At 48.1% G+C, this 17,837-nt stretch overlaps 1 protein-coding gene across 2 annotated transcripts in view; it reads left to right on the top strand.

Moving 5' to 3' along the window:
- Positions 1 to 17,837, top strand: part of rexo1 (REX1, RNA exonuclease 1 homolog) — a 114,037-nt gene that overhangs the window by 55,842 nt on the left and 40,358 nt on the right. For both annotated transcript variants that reach the window (XR_005457915.1, XM_038776604.1), the window contains exons 5-7: positions 2,936 to 3,099; positions 16,300 to 16,434; positions 17,437 to 17,560. Coding sequence is in view for 1 of the 2 variants with exons in the window: in XM_038776604.1 (XP_038632532.1) it covers positions 2,936 to 3,099; positions 16,300 to 16,434; positions 17,437 to 17,560 (423 nt within the window). In the remaining variant the exon portion in view is untranslated. The remainder of the gene's footprint in view (positions 1 to 2,935; positions 3,100 to 16,299; positions 16,435 to 17,436; positions 17,561 to 17,837) is intronic.

Genomic DNA, 17,837 nt, shown 5'->3' with positions numbered 1-17,837 from the left:
CAGCTCACCCAGGCTCGCAAACCTCCTGTCAATGTACAGGTCTCCCAACTTCCTAATGCCCGCCCTGTGCCATCCCAGGAACCCGCCATCAATGTTCCCTGGGACAAACCGGTGGTTCCCCCGCAGCGGGGCCTCCACCGAGCCCCCCACTTCCCCCCTGTGTCGCCTCCACTGCCCCCAAATTTTGAGGGTAGCCGCCACCACCGGGCTCGTAGTGTACCTCGTTGGAGGGAGCGGCAACGGCGCCGTTACCAGCGTCTTCAGGCTCGTGCCTCCACAGGACGCCATCTCCATCCGTTTCCATGCTGCCCCCTCCCCATCCATTACCCACTTGCGTACCATCGAGACATTAGCCGCCCAATAGTACCCAGAGAGGTTGGGCAGCGCCAGCCCCCCTCTATCCCTGCCCCGCTCCAAAAAGACCCTCCTCACCCTCGGAGTCCCGTGTGCCCAAACAAATCCCAGAATGCTGCTGTTCACCCTCCTAAAAAAGGCCCTCGGAATGAAAATGGGGAGTCACTGAAACAAAAACAAAAACCTCGGGAGCACCGTCATTTTAACGGACTGAACATCCGTGTGCTTTGTGATGCTATCTCATTATGTTCCTTGTGGTTCTCATCATAACCTTGGTACTTTGTTGAAGCAGCCATTTTTTATGTATGAGCCTGGACAGCGAATATTAGCAGGCTATTGATTTGATTTAGTGTCATGTATACCGAGGTACAGTGAAAAGTATTGTGCTGCGTACAGTCCTGACAGATCATTCCATACATGGAAAAAATATAGACATACATAAATACACAATGTAAATACATAGCCACAGGCATTGGGTGAAGCATACGGAGTGTTGTACTATTCTATAGAGAAGAAGTGTGAAGAGATCAGTTCAGTCCATAAGAGGGTCATTCAGGAGCCTGGTAACAGTGGGAAAGAAGCTTTTTTTAACCTGTTAGTGTGTGTTCTCAAACTTTTGTATCTCCTGTCCAAAGGAAGAGGTTGGAAGAGAGAATAACGGTCTTTAATTATGTTGCCTGCTTTCCCAAGGCAGTAGGTGTAGACAATGAATGAGAGGCAGCTTTGTGTGATGGACTGGGCTATGTTCATGACGCTCTGTAGTTTCTTATGGTCTTGGGCCGGGCAGTTGCCATACCAGGCAGTGATGCAGCCAGAAAGGATGCTTTCTGTGGTGCGTCTGTAAATATTGGCAAGAGTCGATGTGGACATGCCGAATTTCCTTAGTTTCCGAAGGAAGTATAGGCGCTGTTCTGCTTTCTTGGTCGTAGCGTTGACGTGGGTGGACCAGGACAGATTGTTGATGTGCACACCTAGGAATTTGAAGCTGTCAACTATCTCCACCTCGGCACCATTGATGCAGACTGGGTGTGTGCGATACTTCGCTTCCTGAAGTCAATGACCAGCTCCTTAGTTGTGCTGATGTTGAGGGAGAAATTGTTGTCGTTATACCATGCCACTAGGTTCTCTATCTCCCTCCTGTACTCTGACTCATTGTTGTCCGAGATTCGACCCACTACAGTCACGTCATAAGCAACCTTGTAGATGGAGTTGAAGTAACATTTTGCCACACAGTCGTGTGTGTATTGGGAGTATAGTAGGGCGCTAAGTACACAGCCTATGGGCGTCCCAGTATTAAGGACTATTGTGGATGAGGTGGTGTTGTTATCTGTATTGATTGTAGTCTATGGGTCAGGAAGTTGTGGATCGAGTTGCAGAGGGAGGAGCCAAGTCCTAGGTTTTGGAGTTTTGATATGAGTTTGGCTGGGATTATGGTATTGAAGGCGGAGATGTAGTCAATTAATAGGAGACCTTGTTGTCGAGATGATCCAAGGATGAGTGTCTGGCGAGGGAGATGGTGTCTGCTGTGGACCGGTTGTTGTGGCAGTATGTGAATTGCAGTGGATCAGGGCATTCTGGGAGTATGGAGTTGGTGTGTCTCATGACCACTCTCTCGCAGTATTTCATAACGATAGATGTCAAGGCCACTGGACGGTAGTCATTGAGGCATGTTGCCTGGTTTTTCTTTGGCACCGGTATGGTGGTGGTCTTCTTGAAGCAGGTGGGAACCTCGGAGCGGAGTAGGGGGAGGTTGAAGATGTCCGTGAACACACCTGCCATTTGGTCCATGCAGGAAATGAATGCACGACCAGGGACTCAGTCAGGACCCGTTGCTTTCCAAGGGTTCACTTTCAAGAAGGCCATTCTGACTTTGGAAGCTGTGACAGTAGGTATGGGTGTGTCCGAAGCTGCTGGGGCAGTTGACAATGGTTTTTGGTTTCCTGCTCGAAACGGGCAAAGAATGCGTTGAGTTCATTGAGAGGGGGTGTGCTGCTGCCAGAGATTCTACTCTGCTTTGTTTTGTAACCCGTTATGTTGTTTAAGCCTTACCACAACCGATGAGAGTCCATGTTGTTAGTCTGTGACTCTAGCTGAGTTTGGAGGAGCTTCACCGATGATCTAGCCTTCGCACAATACACACTTTTGATGATGAGTAGTGCTAAGGTATTGAGGGCAGGAGCTCTGATGCCTAACTAGCTATGTGGTGCCAAAGTCAATTTTAGGGCCTCTACTAACTAGCTCTGTGGTGCCAAAGCCAATTTTAGGGCCTCTGAACAAATCTTCTGACATGAAATAACGCAGATTAAAGGTCACACCTTTTGACCTTTTATAAGTTTCACTTTAATGCACCAACTGCTGGACAAGTGCTTTTCATCCTTTTAACAAGAGTGAATATCAATAATGTGTATGTTTATGCATCCATAATGTGTATGTTTATGCTGTCAAAAATATTGCATTTATACTTAAAAGTACAATCATGAACTTTGATTTATTATCCTGCATAATTATTTGGATATAATATTTGCTGTGGAATTGACACACTTTTAGTCATTTGTTTTCATAACTTGTTTGTGTATTTTAGCTCCAGTAAAGCCGAAGATGGAATCTATAAATAGAACTGTAGTATCTCTTAATTGCCCAAGAAACAGCAACCTCAATTTAAAATCTCAAACTATTGCTGGTATGGCACCAAAAACTGTAACTACTACGGCACAGAGGAGGATAGCACATGCTCCCACTTTGAAGGTAAGCCTCCACATGTTGTCTCTGTGCATGCTTGAATATTGGAGCATTTAGAGCAGTACTGTAACAATCTGCTGCAGCGTCTGATTCAGGTTCTGTTGCAGCAATTAGTTTGAAATTTTTATCTTATCTATCAGGATAATATCCCCTTCTGTTTTTGTTTCCTCAATAGCTTCCTCCTTTATAAATTTGAAGTTGTGTTGTGGGGTTTCAGTTCATTGTCATCAGTAAAATCCTGGTATATTCTGCCCTGTCTCTCCTGTGTGCCATGTAACCAGCTCCATTCTCCACAAGCTACTCTGCTGTTAGCTTTCATTCCTCATAGCACATGACATTGTCTTTTGTCAGGGGCTGCACAGTGCTATCCTGCTTTGAAACTTTCTGCTTTTGTACTAATAGCACCATCACAAAAGCGTGTGAATACCCAATATCTCATATAGCAGGACAGATCTCTGATCTCTCACATTTGTAGTGTTGAAATATTCAAGCAAAAACTAGTCTGATGCATCTACTTTGCAAAACAAATTTGAAGTAAATTATTCCCCTGCCAACAGCCTCTGAGAATTTTGCATGCTTTGGAAATATTGGTTTTGAAGGTAAGGTGCCAAAGCAGATGCTGCCAGATATGCCAGCGTTTTCTGTTTGTATTTCAGATTTGCAGCATCTGCAGTGTTTTTCTTTTGTGTTACTATTGATACATATGTTCTCATTTAGGTAATGCTGTCTTATCTGGCTGCTTGCAGCTTCTTGTGAAACTGATCGTTCCAAATCTTGCAAATTATTGGTTGCTGCTGGCTGTAGAATCATAGAAGCATTACAGTGCAGAAGGAGACATTTTGAGTCTGCACCGACCCTCCGAAAGAGCGCCCTACCCAGGCCTACTCCCTCACACCATCCCAGTAACTCCACCTAACCTTTTGCAAAACTTATGGGCCAATTTAAGATGGCCAAGCTGCTTAACTTGCACATCTGTGGGTGGAAACCTATGCAGAGCTGGGGAGAATGTGCAAACTCCACACACTCACCCAAGTTTGGAATAGAAACCGGGTCCCTGGCGCTGTGAGACAGCAGTGCTGGCCACTGTGCTGTTTTATGGATTATTGCTTTCAATTTTGTTTACCAAAGTAGATATGTTAGAGAAGTCATTTTAAAAAATATTCCAGCAATATGATTATAACAGAGTTGAGATCAGTTTCAATGACTCTTCTTTTAATCTATCTCTGTGTTTCTTTTACTTGAATTTCTAGCTACAAGTAGTGATTCAGTGAAGCTAGAAATAACTGATTTTTCAAGCAAAAAAGTGTTGGAATTGTTGATATATTTAGAACTTTCAATTGGTACAATGATTCTGACTTTGCAATTGTAACTTAATTTCTGTTGTGGACATCACCCGTTTTATAATATGACCTCCGACCCGATGTGAAGTCTGTTTAATAATGCAAACTTGTCTTATGGAGGGACAAGATTTTCATTCTATTAGTCTGAGACAAATTTCAATCTCGGTTCCCATTCGTTTATGGAAGGACCTTGAGCTCCTAATTATTGTAGGAATGGACTAACCAAGAGTTCAAGTAAGAGACTGCTTTAATGAGCTAAAGGCAAACTAAGTTTATTAAGTTCTCAGGTAAGCTAAAGCAATAAACTCAGGCAGTAATTTACAGTCTTATGTAGGCTATATATTCTCTGTATTATGACCTGATGGGGGTGGGCCGGAGGGGGTCACACGATGTCTCTTGTCTTGTCGCCTAAATCTTTCCACTGTGTGAATCTGATCAGGAGCCCTGGCTCTTATCTAATTAACCCCTCCCTCGTCCAATCAATTTTTGCCTCGTAATCATGCTTTTCTTGACCAGCCAGGAACAGTTTATGTGGCTGTTGCTACCGTTACATTTTTACATAATGCCCTCTGTATTTACCACAATATCGCAAACGTTTCACATCCCGTGCTTTCTTATCTTGTAGAGGGAGACATCTACTTTCCATTCTTACGCAAGCAGTTTCTTACAGGCAGCATTCAAGGTCTCACTTTTTACTACAGTCAGCAGCAAAACTTGACAAACTCCCAGAATCCCCCCTCCTACACTGGCATCTTTTATCTACCCTGCCTACTTCTAGGTTAATTTTTTTTTAAAATAATTTTTTAAAAGATTTTCACAAAATATAAACAACAAAACAATATTAACAAAACAACCATAGTAAAAACCAAAGAACAAAAACCAACTAGAAAAAAAAAAAGAAAACAACAAAAAGGAAAGAGATAACACCTGCCACATCCAACAAACCCATGTACACAATTCTCCCTCCCACCAAACCAAACCCCCCCCCCCGGTTGCTGCTGCTGCTGGCCTACCGTTCTGCCAGGAAGTCCAGGAAAGGCTGCCACCGCCTAAAGAACCCTTGCACCGACCCTCTCAGGGTGAATTTCACCCTCTCCAACGTGATGAACCGCGCCATGTCATTGATCCAGGCCTCCACGCTTGGGGGCCTCGCATCCTTCCACTGAAGCAAAATCCTACGCCAGGCTACTAGGGACGCAAAGGCCAGAACACCGGCCTCTTTCGCCTCCTGCACTCCCGGCTCCGCTGCTACCCCAAATATTGCAAGTCCAATATGGCTCAACCCTGGATCCTACACCCTCGACACCGTGCTTGCTACCCCCTTCCAAAAGTCCCCCAGCGCTGGGCATGCCCAGAACATATGGGCATGGTTCGCTGGGTTCCCCGAGCACCTAGTACACCTATCCTCGCCCCCAAAGAACCTGCTCATCTTTGTTCCGGTCATATGAGCCCTATGTAGCACTTTGAACTGTATGAGGCTAAACCTCCCACAAGAAGAGGAGGAGTTCACCCTTTCCAGGGCATCCGCCCACGTCCCCCCTCAATCTCCTCACCCAGCTCCTCTTCCCATTTACCCTTCAGCTCCTCCACCGAGGCCTCATCCACCTCCTGCATAACGTGGTACACGTCCGAAATCCTCCCTCCTCCAACCCACACCCCCGAGAGCACCCTGTCCCGAACCCCCCGCGGGGGCAACACAGGGAACCCCGCCACTTGCCGCCTGGCAAACGCCCTAACCTGCATGTACCTAAACATGTTCCCCGGGGGGAGCCCAAACTTCCCCTCAAACTCACCCAGGCTCGCAAACCTCCCATCTACAAACAGGTCCCTCAACCTCCTAATACCTGCCCTGTGCCAGCTAAGAAACCCCCCATCAACGCTCCCCGGGACAAACCGGTGGCTCCCCCGTATCGGGGACTCCATCGAGCCCCCCACCTCCCCCCTATGCCGTCTCCATTGCCACCACCACCGGGCTCGTAGTATACCACGTTGGAGGGAGCGGCAATGGCGCCTTTACCAGCGCCTCCAGGCTTGTATTCACACAGGACGCCATCTCCATCCTTTTCCATGCTGCCCCCTCCCTGTCCATTACCCACTTACGCACCATTGCTGTGTTGGCAGCCCAGTAATACCCACACAGGTAGGGCAGCGCCAGACCCCCCCCCCTTCCAAAAACACCCGAAACAGGAACAAAAACCTCGGGAGCACCGTCACCTTGACGGACTGCACCCTACCCGCCAGCGACAGCGGTAACATATCCCACCTTTTAAACTCCTCCTCCATTTGCTCCACCAGCCTTGTGAGGTTAAGTTTGTGCAGGGCCCCTAGCTCCTACCCACCTGGACTCCCAGGTACCTAAAGCTCCTCCCTGCCTGCTTCAGTGGGAGCCTACCAATCCCCCCCTCCTGATCCCCCGAGTCCACAACGAACAGCTCGCTCTTACCCAGGTTGAGCTTATACCCATAGAAGCCCCCAAATTCGCTGAGAATCCTCATCACCTCCGGCATTCCCCCCACCGGGTCCGCCACATACAGCAACAGGTCTTCCGCATAAAGCGACACTCGATGCTCCTCCCCACCCCGCACCAGGCCCCTCCAGTTCCCCGACTCCCTCAGCGCCATGGCCAGGGGCTCAATTGCCAACGCAAAGATCAAGGGGGACAGGGGACACCCCTGTCTCGTCCCCCGGTGCAGCCGAAAGTACGCCGACCTCCTCCTATTCGTGGTTACACTCGCCATCGGGGCCTCATAGAGCAGCCTCACCCAACGGACAAACCCCTCCCCCAAACCTTTCCAACACCTCCCACAGATACCCCTACTCAACCCTATCAAGGCCTTCTCCGCGTCTAATGCCACCACTATCTCCGCCTCCCCTTCCACAGCCGGCATCATAATGACATTCAGGAGCCTTCGTATGTTGGTATTCAACTGCCTTCCCTTTACAAATCCCGTCTGGTCCTCGTGAATGACCCCCGGCACACAATCCTCTATCCTTGTAGCTAAGATCTTCGCCAACAGCTTGGCGTCTACATTTAGCAGCGAGATCGGCCTATATGACCCACACTGCAGGGGGTCCTTGTCCCGCTTAAGGATCAAGGAAATCAGCGCCAGTGACATAGTTGAGGGCAAAGCCCCCCCCCCTCCCTTGCCTCGTTAAAGGTCCGAACCAACAGGTCCGCATACATTTTATAAAATTTGGCCGGAAACCCATCCGGCCCCAGCGCCTTCCCCGACTGCATGCTGCCAATCACAGTGACCAGCTCCTCCAGCCCCTCCACCTGACCCGCCTCCACCTTCGAAAATCGCAGCTTGTCCAAGAAGTGCCCCATTTCCCCCCCCCCCCCCCCCCCCTCCACCGGGGGTTCAGACCGGTACAATTCCCCATACAAGTCCCTAAAGACCCCATTAACGTCTACCCCCCTCCGCACCACCTTCCCATCTCTATCCTTCACTCCCCCCAATCTCCCTGGCCGCGTCTTGCTTTCGGAGCTGGTGTGCCAGCATCCTACTCGCCTTCTCCCCATATTCATACACCGCTCCTTGTGCTTTCCTCCACTGAGCTTCTGCCTTTCCGGTGGTCAGTAGATCGAACCTGGCCTGAAGGCTACGCCGCTCCCCCAGCAATCCCTCCTCCGGAGCCTCCGCATATCTCCTGTCCACCTTCACCATCTCTCCCACCAATCTCTCCCTCTCTCTCTGCTCTCCCCTCTCCCTATGGGTTCGGATGGAAATTAAACCCCCTCTAATTACCGCCTTCAATGCCTCCCAGACCGTCCATACTCGGACCTCCCCGTTATCGTTGGCCTCAAGGTACCTCTTGATACACCCCCGAACCCTCCCGCCCACCTCCTCGTCTGCCAGCAGCCCCACCTCCAAGCGCCAGAGCGGGCGCTGGTCCCTCTACTCCCCCAGCCCGAGGTCCACCCAATGCAGGGCATGATCCGAAATGGCTATGGCAGAGTATTCGGCATCCTCCACCCTCGAAACCAGCCCTCTGCTCAGGACAAAAAAATCGATCCTGGAATAGGCCTTATGAACGTGGGAGAAAAACGAGTACTCCCTGGCCCTTGGCTTCGCAAACCTCCAGGGATCCACCCCTCCCATCTGATCCATAAACTCCCTCAACACCTTAGCCGCCGCCGGCCTCCTACCCGTCTGGGACCTGGATCGATCCAATGGGGGATCCAGCACCGTGTTGAAGTCCCCCCCCCCCCCCATGATCAGGCCCCCCGCCTCCAGATCCAGAATGCGGCCCAACATGCGCCGCATAAACCCCGCACCCGCTCCCCCTGCCCCTTACCATCATATACCTCCCGCCACTGTCAGCCACCACATTTGACGCCTCAAACGACACCCTCTTTCCCACCAGGATCGCCACCCCCCGATTCTTCGCATCCAGCCCTGAATGAAATACTTGGCCCACCCATCCCTTCCTCAGTCGAACCTGGTCTGCCACCTTCAGGTGCGTCTCCTGGAGCATGGCCACATCCGCCTTCAGCCCCTTCAAGTGCGTAAACACCCGGGCCCGCTTGACCGGCCCGTTCAGCCCCCTCACATTCCAAATTATCAGCCGGATCAGAGGGCTCCCTGCCCCCCTCCGCTGCCGACTAGCCATAACCCATCCCCTGCCCGCCACCGGCCAGCGCCCCCCGCTCGGCCTGTTCCCCACGGCGGCAACCCCCCCCCCCCAGCACCCCTGCATACTCCAGCTCCTTCCTGGCCATTTCAGCAGCAACATGGTACCCGCCCCCCAAGGCTAGGACCCCTCCTAGTCGTGCCCCCCACCCCCTCCATAGCACTCCCGTGAGCCAACTAATTTATGCTGACCCCAGCGACTCCCGCCACACCTCCGACCCCTCCCCACGTGGGGCTACTCCTCCTCCTCCTCCGTGCCCATCAGCAGGCCCCCCCCCCCCCCAGATGCGCCGGCTGCAACATGCCAAACATCACACTCTGTGGAGCACCACCTTCGTCCGGTTGTACCCGGCCCTCCGCTTAGCCACTTCCGCACTCCAGTCCTGGTAGATCCGCACCACCGTGTTCTCCCACTTGCTGCTCTGCTCCTTCTTGGCCCAAAACAAGCAAAGGCTCGCGCTTCTCAGCCCCGACCCCGCCCCCATCACCCCGCAGCGCGGGAAACAAGAGGAAAGCCCGCGCTTTTGCCCTTCCCAACCCCGCCTCCTCCAGGGCAGCTCCCATTGCCGGTCCCCACCGCCAGCTCCCCGCACTCCCAGTTTACCTCCCTGCCCGAACCCGTCCACCAGACCCATACAAAAAGACATCGCCCCACCCACCCTGAAGCCAACACACATCCAGCATGAAACAGAGAACCCACCCACCTCCAAAAATTTTTTGGACACAGTTACATTTGCATACAAAACCCCCATCCCTGACCCTCAGTTTGAGTCCAATTTCTCGGCCTGCACAAAGGCCCACGCCTCCTCCGGGGACTCGAAATAATGGTAACAGTTCTTGTAGGTGACCCACAGACGCGCCGGCTGCAACATGCCGAACATCACACTCTGTGGAGCACCGCCTTCGTCCGGTTGTACCCGGCCCTCCGCTTAGCCACTTCCGCACTCCAGTCCTGGTAGAACCGCACCACCGTGTTCTCCCACTTGCTGCTCTGCTCCTTCTTGGCCCACCGAAGCACGCCCTCCCGGTCAACGAACCGGTGGAACCGCACCAGCATCGCCCGTGGCGTCTCATTCAGCTTGGGCCTCCTGGCCAGTATTCTGTGGGCCCCCTCCAGCTCCAGGGGCCCCTGGAAGGACCCAGCTCCCATCAGCGAGTTCACCAAAAGGACCACATAGGCCGCCAGGTCCGACCCCTCCAGCCCCTCCGTGAGGCCCAGGATCCGTAAGGTTTTCCGCCTCGACCGGTTCTCCATCTCCTCGAACCGCTCCTGCCACTTTTTATGGAGTGCCCCATGCATCTCCACCTTCCCCGTGAGGGCCGCGGCCTCATCCTCTCTTTCGAAGGCTTGCTGCGGCAGCTCCCGGATTGTGGCCCCCTGGGCTGTCTGAGTCTCCAGCAACTTACCGGTGGTAGCCTTCAGCGACTCCAGCAGCTCCACCTTAAGCTCCCGAAAGCAGCGCTGAAGAGTCTCCTGCTGCTCCTGCGCCCACTGCCTCCACTCCTCGAGGGCTCTGCCGGCCGCCATTTTGTTTTCCTTCCCCCGCTTTTCCAGAGGTGCTGCCACCGCTTTTCTGCTCACCTCACTCCTGGTCCGGACCATAGAACCCTGGGGATCTACTGCAGACCCCTTCCCACGTCTGGAATCATCGATAAAGCACCGCTGGGGGCCCTAAAAAGAGCCCAAAAGTCCGTTTCTAGCGGGAGCTGCCGAACGGCGGCTTGGCTCCGCATAGCCGCAACCGGAAGCCAGGTTTTCCCCATTTTATTGTACTACCAAGACATGTTCCGGATAAAGTTGGATGTTGGTTTCAAATGATAAAGTAAGATTTTAATGATTACATTTCTTGATAGTAACCTAATAATCTTACATTTCTTTAAAGAGTTGTTTCCTAACTTATTCTACCCAATATTTCCTGACATGTTTCACATCCTCAGGACATATCAAAGCACCTAACAGTCAATTCATTGCTTTTAGAATGTGTTGGGTTGTTTTGCAAGCAGAAATGGCAATCGGTTGACAGAATTCCGAAGCAACGTTATGATAAATGAACAAATTATCTGTTTTTGTGGAGGTTGAAGATAAATTTTGGCCAGGACACTAATTAGTAATCTTTTTCAAAGAGAAGTGCCATGATATCCATCTACTGTCTCATCCGAAAGATAGTTCTTCCAATAGTGCAACAACCCCACAAGATAGCATTGAACCATTAGCCTAGATGATAATTCCAGAGTTACACATGAATCCACAATCTTATTCAGAGGTGAATGTGCTACAATTGAGCGATAAGCATTCATAGAAATTCTTCTTTAATCGTATTTAATCAGTGAGGTAGCAAAATGAATTTGAGGTGTTATTTTTGGCAATAATATATTGTTTGTATTTTCAGTCTTTGGTGATTTGAGCAATTTTGTATTAGTTTTATTTTCCTTTTTCTAATGACTATTTGTTTAGTGTTCTTTTACTCTATCCTTGTGCTATAATAATTATATATCTCTCATATTTTGGATGTCGAAGTAGATTATATAACCCAACATTTTCTTCAAAACATGCAATACCTGGATACAAAATAATTAAATTTTCATTCTGGAATTTATAGAAATGAAACTGAAGTAGTTTTTCTTTTTTTTTAAATAAACAATTTTATTGAGGTAGTTTTTCGGCATTGTAAACAGTTACAGACATCAACGAAAAGAAAGCAAAAAAGGCAAAAATGTGCAAACATCCATGTACATTCAATACTTCAATCGTACCATACTGCACATGCCCGCTCCTCTCCCATCGGCACTACCCGCCAATTTATCCCTCCTCCTCTACTCTACTCTACTCTAACCTCTCCCCCCCCCCCCCCCCCTTGCTGACGCTCACTCTCCTGCAAAGAAGTCAATGAATGGTTGCCACCTTCGGGCAAACCCCTGTACAGATCCCCTCAAGGCGAAGTTAATTTTTTCCATACCCAGAAAACTCGACATGTCCGAAAGCCACAGCTCAGTCTTTGGGGGCTTTGAGTCCCTCCATGCCAATAATATTCGTTGCCGGGCTATCAGGGAAGCAAAGGCCAAAACATCGGCCTCTTTCTCACCCTGGACTCCCGGGTCCTCCGAACCCCCAAAAATTGCCACCCCTGGACCCATCACCACCCTTGTTTTTAGCACCCGGGACATGATCCCCGCAAATCCCTCCCAGTACCCCCTAAGCATCGGACATGCCCAAAACATGTGTACGTGGTTCGCTGGTCCTTCTGCACACCTAGCGCATTTGTCCTCTACCCCAAAGAATTTGCTCATCCGAGCCACCGTCATAAAGGCCCGGTGAACGAGAAGTAGTTTTTCTTTTTTATTTAATTAATGTTTTGGTTGGGAAATGCGGAAGTATTTTTATTTTGTATCTTCAGTACGATTTAAGAGTTTTAGTGTTTATTTCTAAATACAATGGATGTTGTGTTGGAGTTATTTGCTCAAAATAACTACTGATTTTTGAAAAATATTGTAGTCACATTAACTGGAATATTCTATTTTGTATTATAACGCTTTTCGCAAAAATACTTTTCCATGTGCAAGGCAACTGACCATTTCTTGCTATTTAAATCTGTATTGGAAACATTTAATTACCTGTCTTTAACATATACAGAGTTGCAGTGAGATGTCCTATGCAGAATAATTATTGATCAGGAAAGCTGTTGCGTTTTCAGGGGTATTACTGAGCACATTGAAACTGTTCACTATGATGCTTTGAGTTTATACAATCATCAGTACCCAGAAAATTGTGCAGCCATCTCACAGTTAACTGTTGTTGTTTTGCATGATATTGGTGCATTCATCTGTGCTACTTCCATTCCCACCTGCATTGAGTTTTTCCATTCAAATTTGCACTTTGTACAGTCTTATTCAATGATGCCATCACCTACATTTAACTAGAAACAGAACAATACTTGCAACTTGAAATCATCAGCTTTATTAAAACATCATATGAATGGATAGCAAAATATCTAGATGTTCACACCTAATTTTATTTGAACTGTTCACCCAGTTGGATTCTGGATTCTGGATTTGTTTATTGTCACGTGTACCGAGGTACAGTGAAAATATTTTTCTGTGTGCAGCTCAACAGATCATTAAGTACATGGGAAGAAAAGGGAATAAAAGAAAATGCATAATAGGGCAACACAAGGTATACAATGTAACTACATAAGAACTGGCATCGGATGAAATATACAGGATGTAGTGTTAATGAAATCAGTCCTAAAAGGGTCATTTAGGAGTCTGGTGACAGTGGGGAAGAAGTTGTTTCTGAGTCTGTTTGTGCGTGTTCTCAGACTTCTGTATCTCCTGCCCGATGGAAGAAGTTGGAAGAGTGAGTAAGACGGGTGGGAGGGATCTTTGATTATGCTGCCCGCTTTCCTCAGGCAGCGGGAGGTGTAGATAGAGTCAATGGATGGGAGGCAGGTTTGTGTGATGGACTGGGCGGCATTCACGACTCTCTGAAGTTTCTTGCGGTCCTGGGCCGAGCACTTGCCATACCAGGCTGGGGGGAGGGGATTTGAATGTTCTTTTTTCTATTACTATAATGTGCAGTATTAAACTTGGGTATGGGTAGGGGGGCTGAAGGACTTTGACGTTAACTCCTGGGTGGGGTCGCCCTGCTAGCGGTATAGCTAGTTAACGGGGGCGGACAGGGGGAGATGGCCACAGCTGGTTACCTGGAAGGTGGGGGGATTCTTTTGTTTTCCAAGGTAACAAACTTAGTTTTTTTGTTTGTTTTTGTTTTGTTTGGGGGCATAGATTTGGTTCTCAGTGTGTTGGTTGTCTGGGGGGTGGCGGGGGATGCTGAGGGGGAAGAAGGAGGTAGGGGGAGGGGTAGTTTGCTGTCGGTGACTGGGATGAGAGAATCAGAGGTATATATGAGTGTATTTAAATGTTGCCTAAATGTAGGGAAGAAAGTACGTGGATTGGTTACATGGATTGTGAAGGGGTTACGTGGCCCAGTTAAAAGGTCTCGGGGGTTTGCCCACCTGAAAAGTTTGAAGGCTGTTGTTTTTTTTTACAGGAGATTCATTTGAGAGTCCAGGATCAAATGAGGCTGCAGAGAGGATGGGTGTGGCAATTGTCGCACTCTGATGTTACGGGGGGGGGGGTTCTGATTAACTGGAGGGTAGCTTTTTCTGCAGTTATCATGTTGGCAGACTCAGGAGGGAAGTTCATTTTTGTTACTACGGGGTTAGTGGGCACGATGGTGTTTTGGGTCAACGTATATGCACTGAATTGGAATGGCACGGATTTCATTAAGAAGGTGCTGGCCTCTTCAAATCTCAACTCACATCAGTCAATTAAGTGGGGGGAGGGGGTGGTCTTCAATTGTGTTCTGGATCCTTGCTGGATAGCAGTGGGCGAGAAAGCTGGTTTGTGATCCAGAACAAGGCCAGCAGCGTGGGTTCAATTCCCGTGCCAGCTTACCTAAACAGGCGCCAGAATGTGACGACTAGGGGCTTTTCACAGTAACTCCATACTTGTGACAATAAAAGGTTATTTTTATCCCAATTGTTGTTTGCCTTAGCGATTGAGCCGCTAGTCACTGCGTTGAGGTCATCTGGCAGTTGGAGGAGAGTGGAGGGAGGGAAGATGGTGTTTCCTTATATATGGATGATGTGCTATTATACACCATGTGGGGTAGTAATGCAGGTGCCTAGGGAATTTGGCTCTTTTTCAGGGTAGAAGTTAAAGCTGGGCAAGAGTGAAGGTTTCCTGGTGAACCCTCCGGGGAGGAGAGGGGATCTGGGAGGCTACCATTTCGTCCGGTGAGGACAATTTTCCGGTATCTGGGAATTCGAGTGGCCTATGATTGGGCCTTGCTCCATAAACTTAACTTGGCCAGACTGGTGAACGGGGTGAAGGCTGATTTGAAGATGATGGATGCCCTTCCTCTGACCTTGGTGGGAAGAGTACAGACGGTGAAGATGAATATCCTCCCTAGGATATTCTGTTTGTGTCTCCCATTCTAAGGCTTTCTTTGGTAGGGTCAATACTTAGTATCTACTTGTGTCGTGGGCAAGACCCCTCGAGTTTGTAGGGTATTTCTGCAAAGGGATAGACTATCGTGGGGGGTTGGCACTGCCTAAATCTGTTGTGTTATTACTGGTGGCAAGCATTAAAAAGGTGCAGGGGTGGTTTAAGGACCCGGATTCTATATGGGTTTGTGCTGTCTGGTTTAGACTCCATGTTCAGAGAATGGGAGGGGGAGGGGTTGGAGAGGCTCAGATTTGTATCTGCATGGAAGGTTTGCTGGTCTGGATGATACTGGAGAAGTTCCAGCTCCTGGGAGGGAATGTATTCAGATACTTTCATGTGCGCGATTTTGTGCGTAAGGAGCTTCCTTCGTTTTCCCTGGTGCTGGCACTCTCGCTTATGGAGAGGGTTTAGTCCTTGGACGAGCTGGGGAGGGAAGGATCTCAGTTGTTTATGGGCAACTGCTGGCGACAGAGCAGGCATCATTGGAATAGGTAAAGAGGAAGTGGGAGGACAAGCTGGGTTTAGGTTTGGGGGGGGAGGGGTGGAGTGAGGCACTTTTTCGGATTAACTACACCTCGTGCAAGCTTAAGTCTGATCCAGTTCAAGGTGGTTCACGGGGCACACCTGACCAGGGCATGTCTGAGCGGGTTCTTCTTGGGGGTGGAGGACAGGTGTGAGTGGTGTTCTAGGGAGCCAGCGAACCACACACACACACATGTTCTGGTCCTGCCCCAAGCTTGTTAATTTTTGAGTCTCGGGACGACGTCAGGGATTCTGGGTGTTAAGCTGGAGACCGGTATGAAGGCTTTGGCCTTGCTCATAGCCCGGAGGCGAGTCCTGCTTGGGTGGAGGTCTCCAGTGCCACCTAAGGCTTTGTACTGGTTTGGGGCCCTGATAGAATTTGTGTACCTGGATAAGGTTAAGTATGCGATGAGGGGGTCGGTGGATGGGTTTGACTCTGGGTGCCTTTTTCAGGGAGCTAGTCACCATCAGCTGTTTGGGGGGTAGCGGCAGGAGGCAGAGGTGAGTCTTGTATAGAAGTTTTTCTTTTCTCTAAGGGAGGAATCAGGTTTATAGTGCACCATTTACACAAGGCAGCTTATACTTGCACCAAAATCATGTTGGCTTCTGCTATCTGAAAAGTTTGTCTAACTCTGTTGTACAAATTAGCAAAACCACCAGAACTAAATAAAACCATCTCCTTACTATTTGTTCCCAAAAACAAGTCAAGCTTGAAGAGGCCCACGATTCCTACCGAATATGGCTCCAAAGTTCCAACCAATGTGAGGCAACGGTATCTGAATGTGTTCATTGATGAATGTTTGAAATTCTGTGGATCTGAACAAATGGCCTTTGAAAAGGTACAAGATTTTATATTTATGGTATGTTATAAAAATAATTGTTGGGCAAATGCATGCCAATCCTAATAATGAAGTCTTCTAAGAATTTAAGTTTTTAACAATTTAAGTAATAGTTTTTGAAGGAATAAGTATCAAGTGGTTTTGCATAAATGTGCTTCTTTTAACCTGGGACTGCTTTTTGTTATATTTAAGTTCAAATTCATTGTTGATTAATTTCTCCTCTCTTAAAATATAACCTGCAAATGTTGAAAATGAGCCTTGGTCAAATGGCACTTGAAAAAAGAAAGATAATGCTATGAATATAAAGTCCATCGCAACTTGCATTTATGTAGTAACTTTTAAAACAGTAAATTATCCCATTATGTTTTGCCCAGGATATAAAGTGCTATGGCATTTGGAAAAGGTAACTTAAAAATTGGGTTGGAAGAAGGCTTTTGGGGAGAATTGGAGAAAGCGAAAGTGTTTAGTGAGCTGGTTCCAGAGAATAAGACCAAGGTGGCTGAAGACTGTCACCAATGGGAAGACAAAAGAATGGGAGAGTTTGAGAACCCAAACAATTGAGATGGGGGCTGGAGGAGGTTGTAGAGGCAGGATTGAAAAGATTGGGGAGAAATTTCAAGATGAAGGCAAGAATTTTAACCACAGCAATTTTGGGGGCAATGTAGTTTTTGAGTCTTGCCAAGTGTTCTGTGACACTACTTTTTTTGTAGTGTTAAGGTGAAAAGATGTTGCTTAATATGAGGAAATTTGGAACTTAAGCCTGGATATGTTTGCTGCCTTAATTCTGCTTTTGAAAATAACCTGGTAAATTTGTAACCTGCCTCTCAGACTTGTACTTTACAGTATTAATTGAACTGAGTAAATGCAGGTTAATCGTGCTACAGTAGAAAAATGGGAACCCATGATATCTCTTCAACATGGATCATCTTTTATGTTTGTATAGTTAACTATTATAAATAAAGTATACTTGACAAGCTGTGATTTTCCATTTGAATGCTGCAGGCTTTAAGCGAAGAGGAGACTGTATATCAACGAAGTACTAGCAGGACTGTGTACCTGAATGTCGCTGTAAATACTTTGAAGAAGCTGAGGAGTCAAAATGATACCATACCATCACCTACAAAGCGTATGTTGCTATATGATACTTATCAGTTTACTGGCCATCAGCTATAATACTTCTGTCTTGCCTGTATTCTCTTTCCTCCTGTCGGCATTGACTATTTAGGAAGGTACAGTTTCACTGGCGTCCACAAATTTGTTTGTGATGGGCAAGTCTTTTGCCCATTCAACATCAGAGGGGTATTAAGAACTCCATCTTATCTTATGGCATCTGCAAGAGCACCTGTAGAATAACCCATTTATGCAGTGCCTTTAAAATAGAAAAATGTCCTAAGGTCCTCCCT

The sequence above is a fragment of the Scyliorhinus canicula genome, chromosome 18 (assembly GCF_902713615.1).
Source record: "Scyliorhinus canicula chromosome 18, sScyCan1.1, whole genome shotgun sequence".
NCBI lineage: Eukaryota > Metazoa > Chordata > Chondrichthyes > Carcharhiniformes > Scyliorhinidae > Scyliorhinus > Scyliorhinus canicula.
The sequence above is the reverse complement of the archived record's forward strand: the minus strand, read 5'-3'. Positions and strand labels throughout refer to the sequence as shown.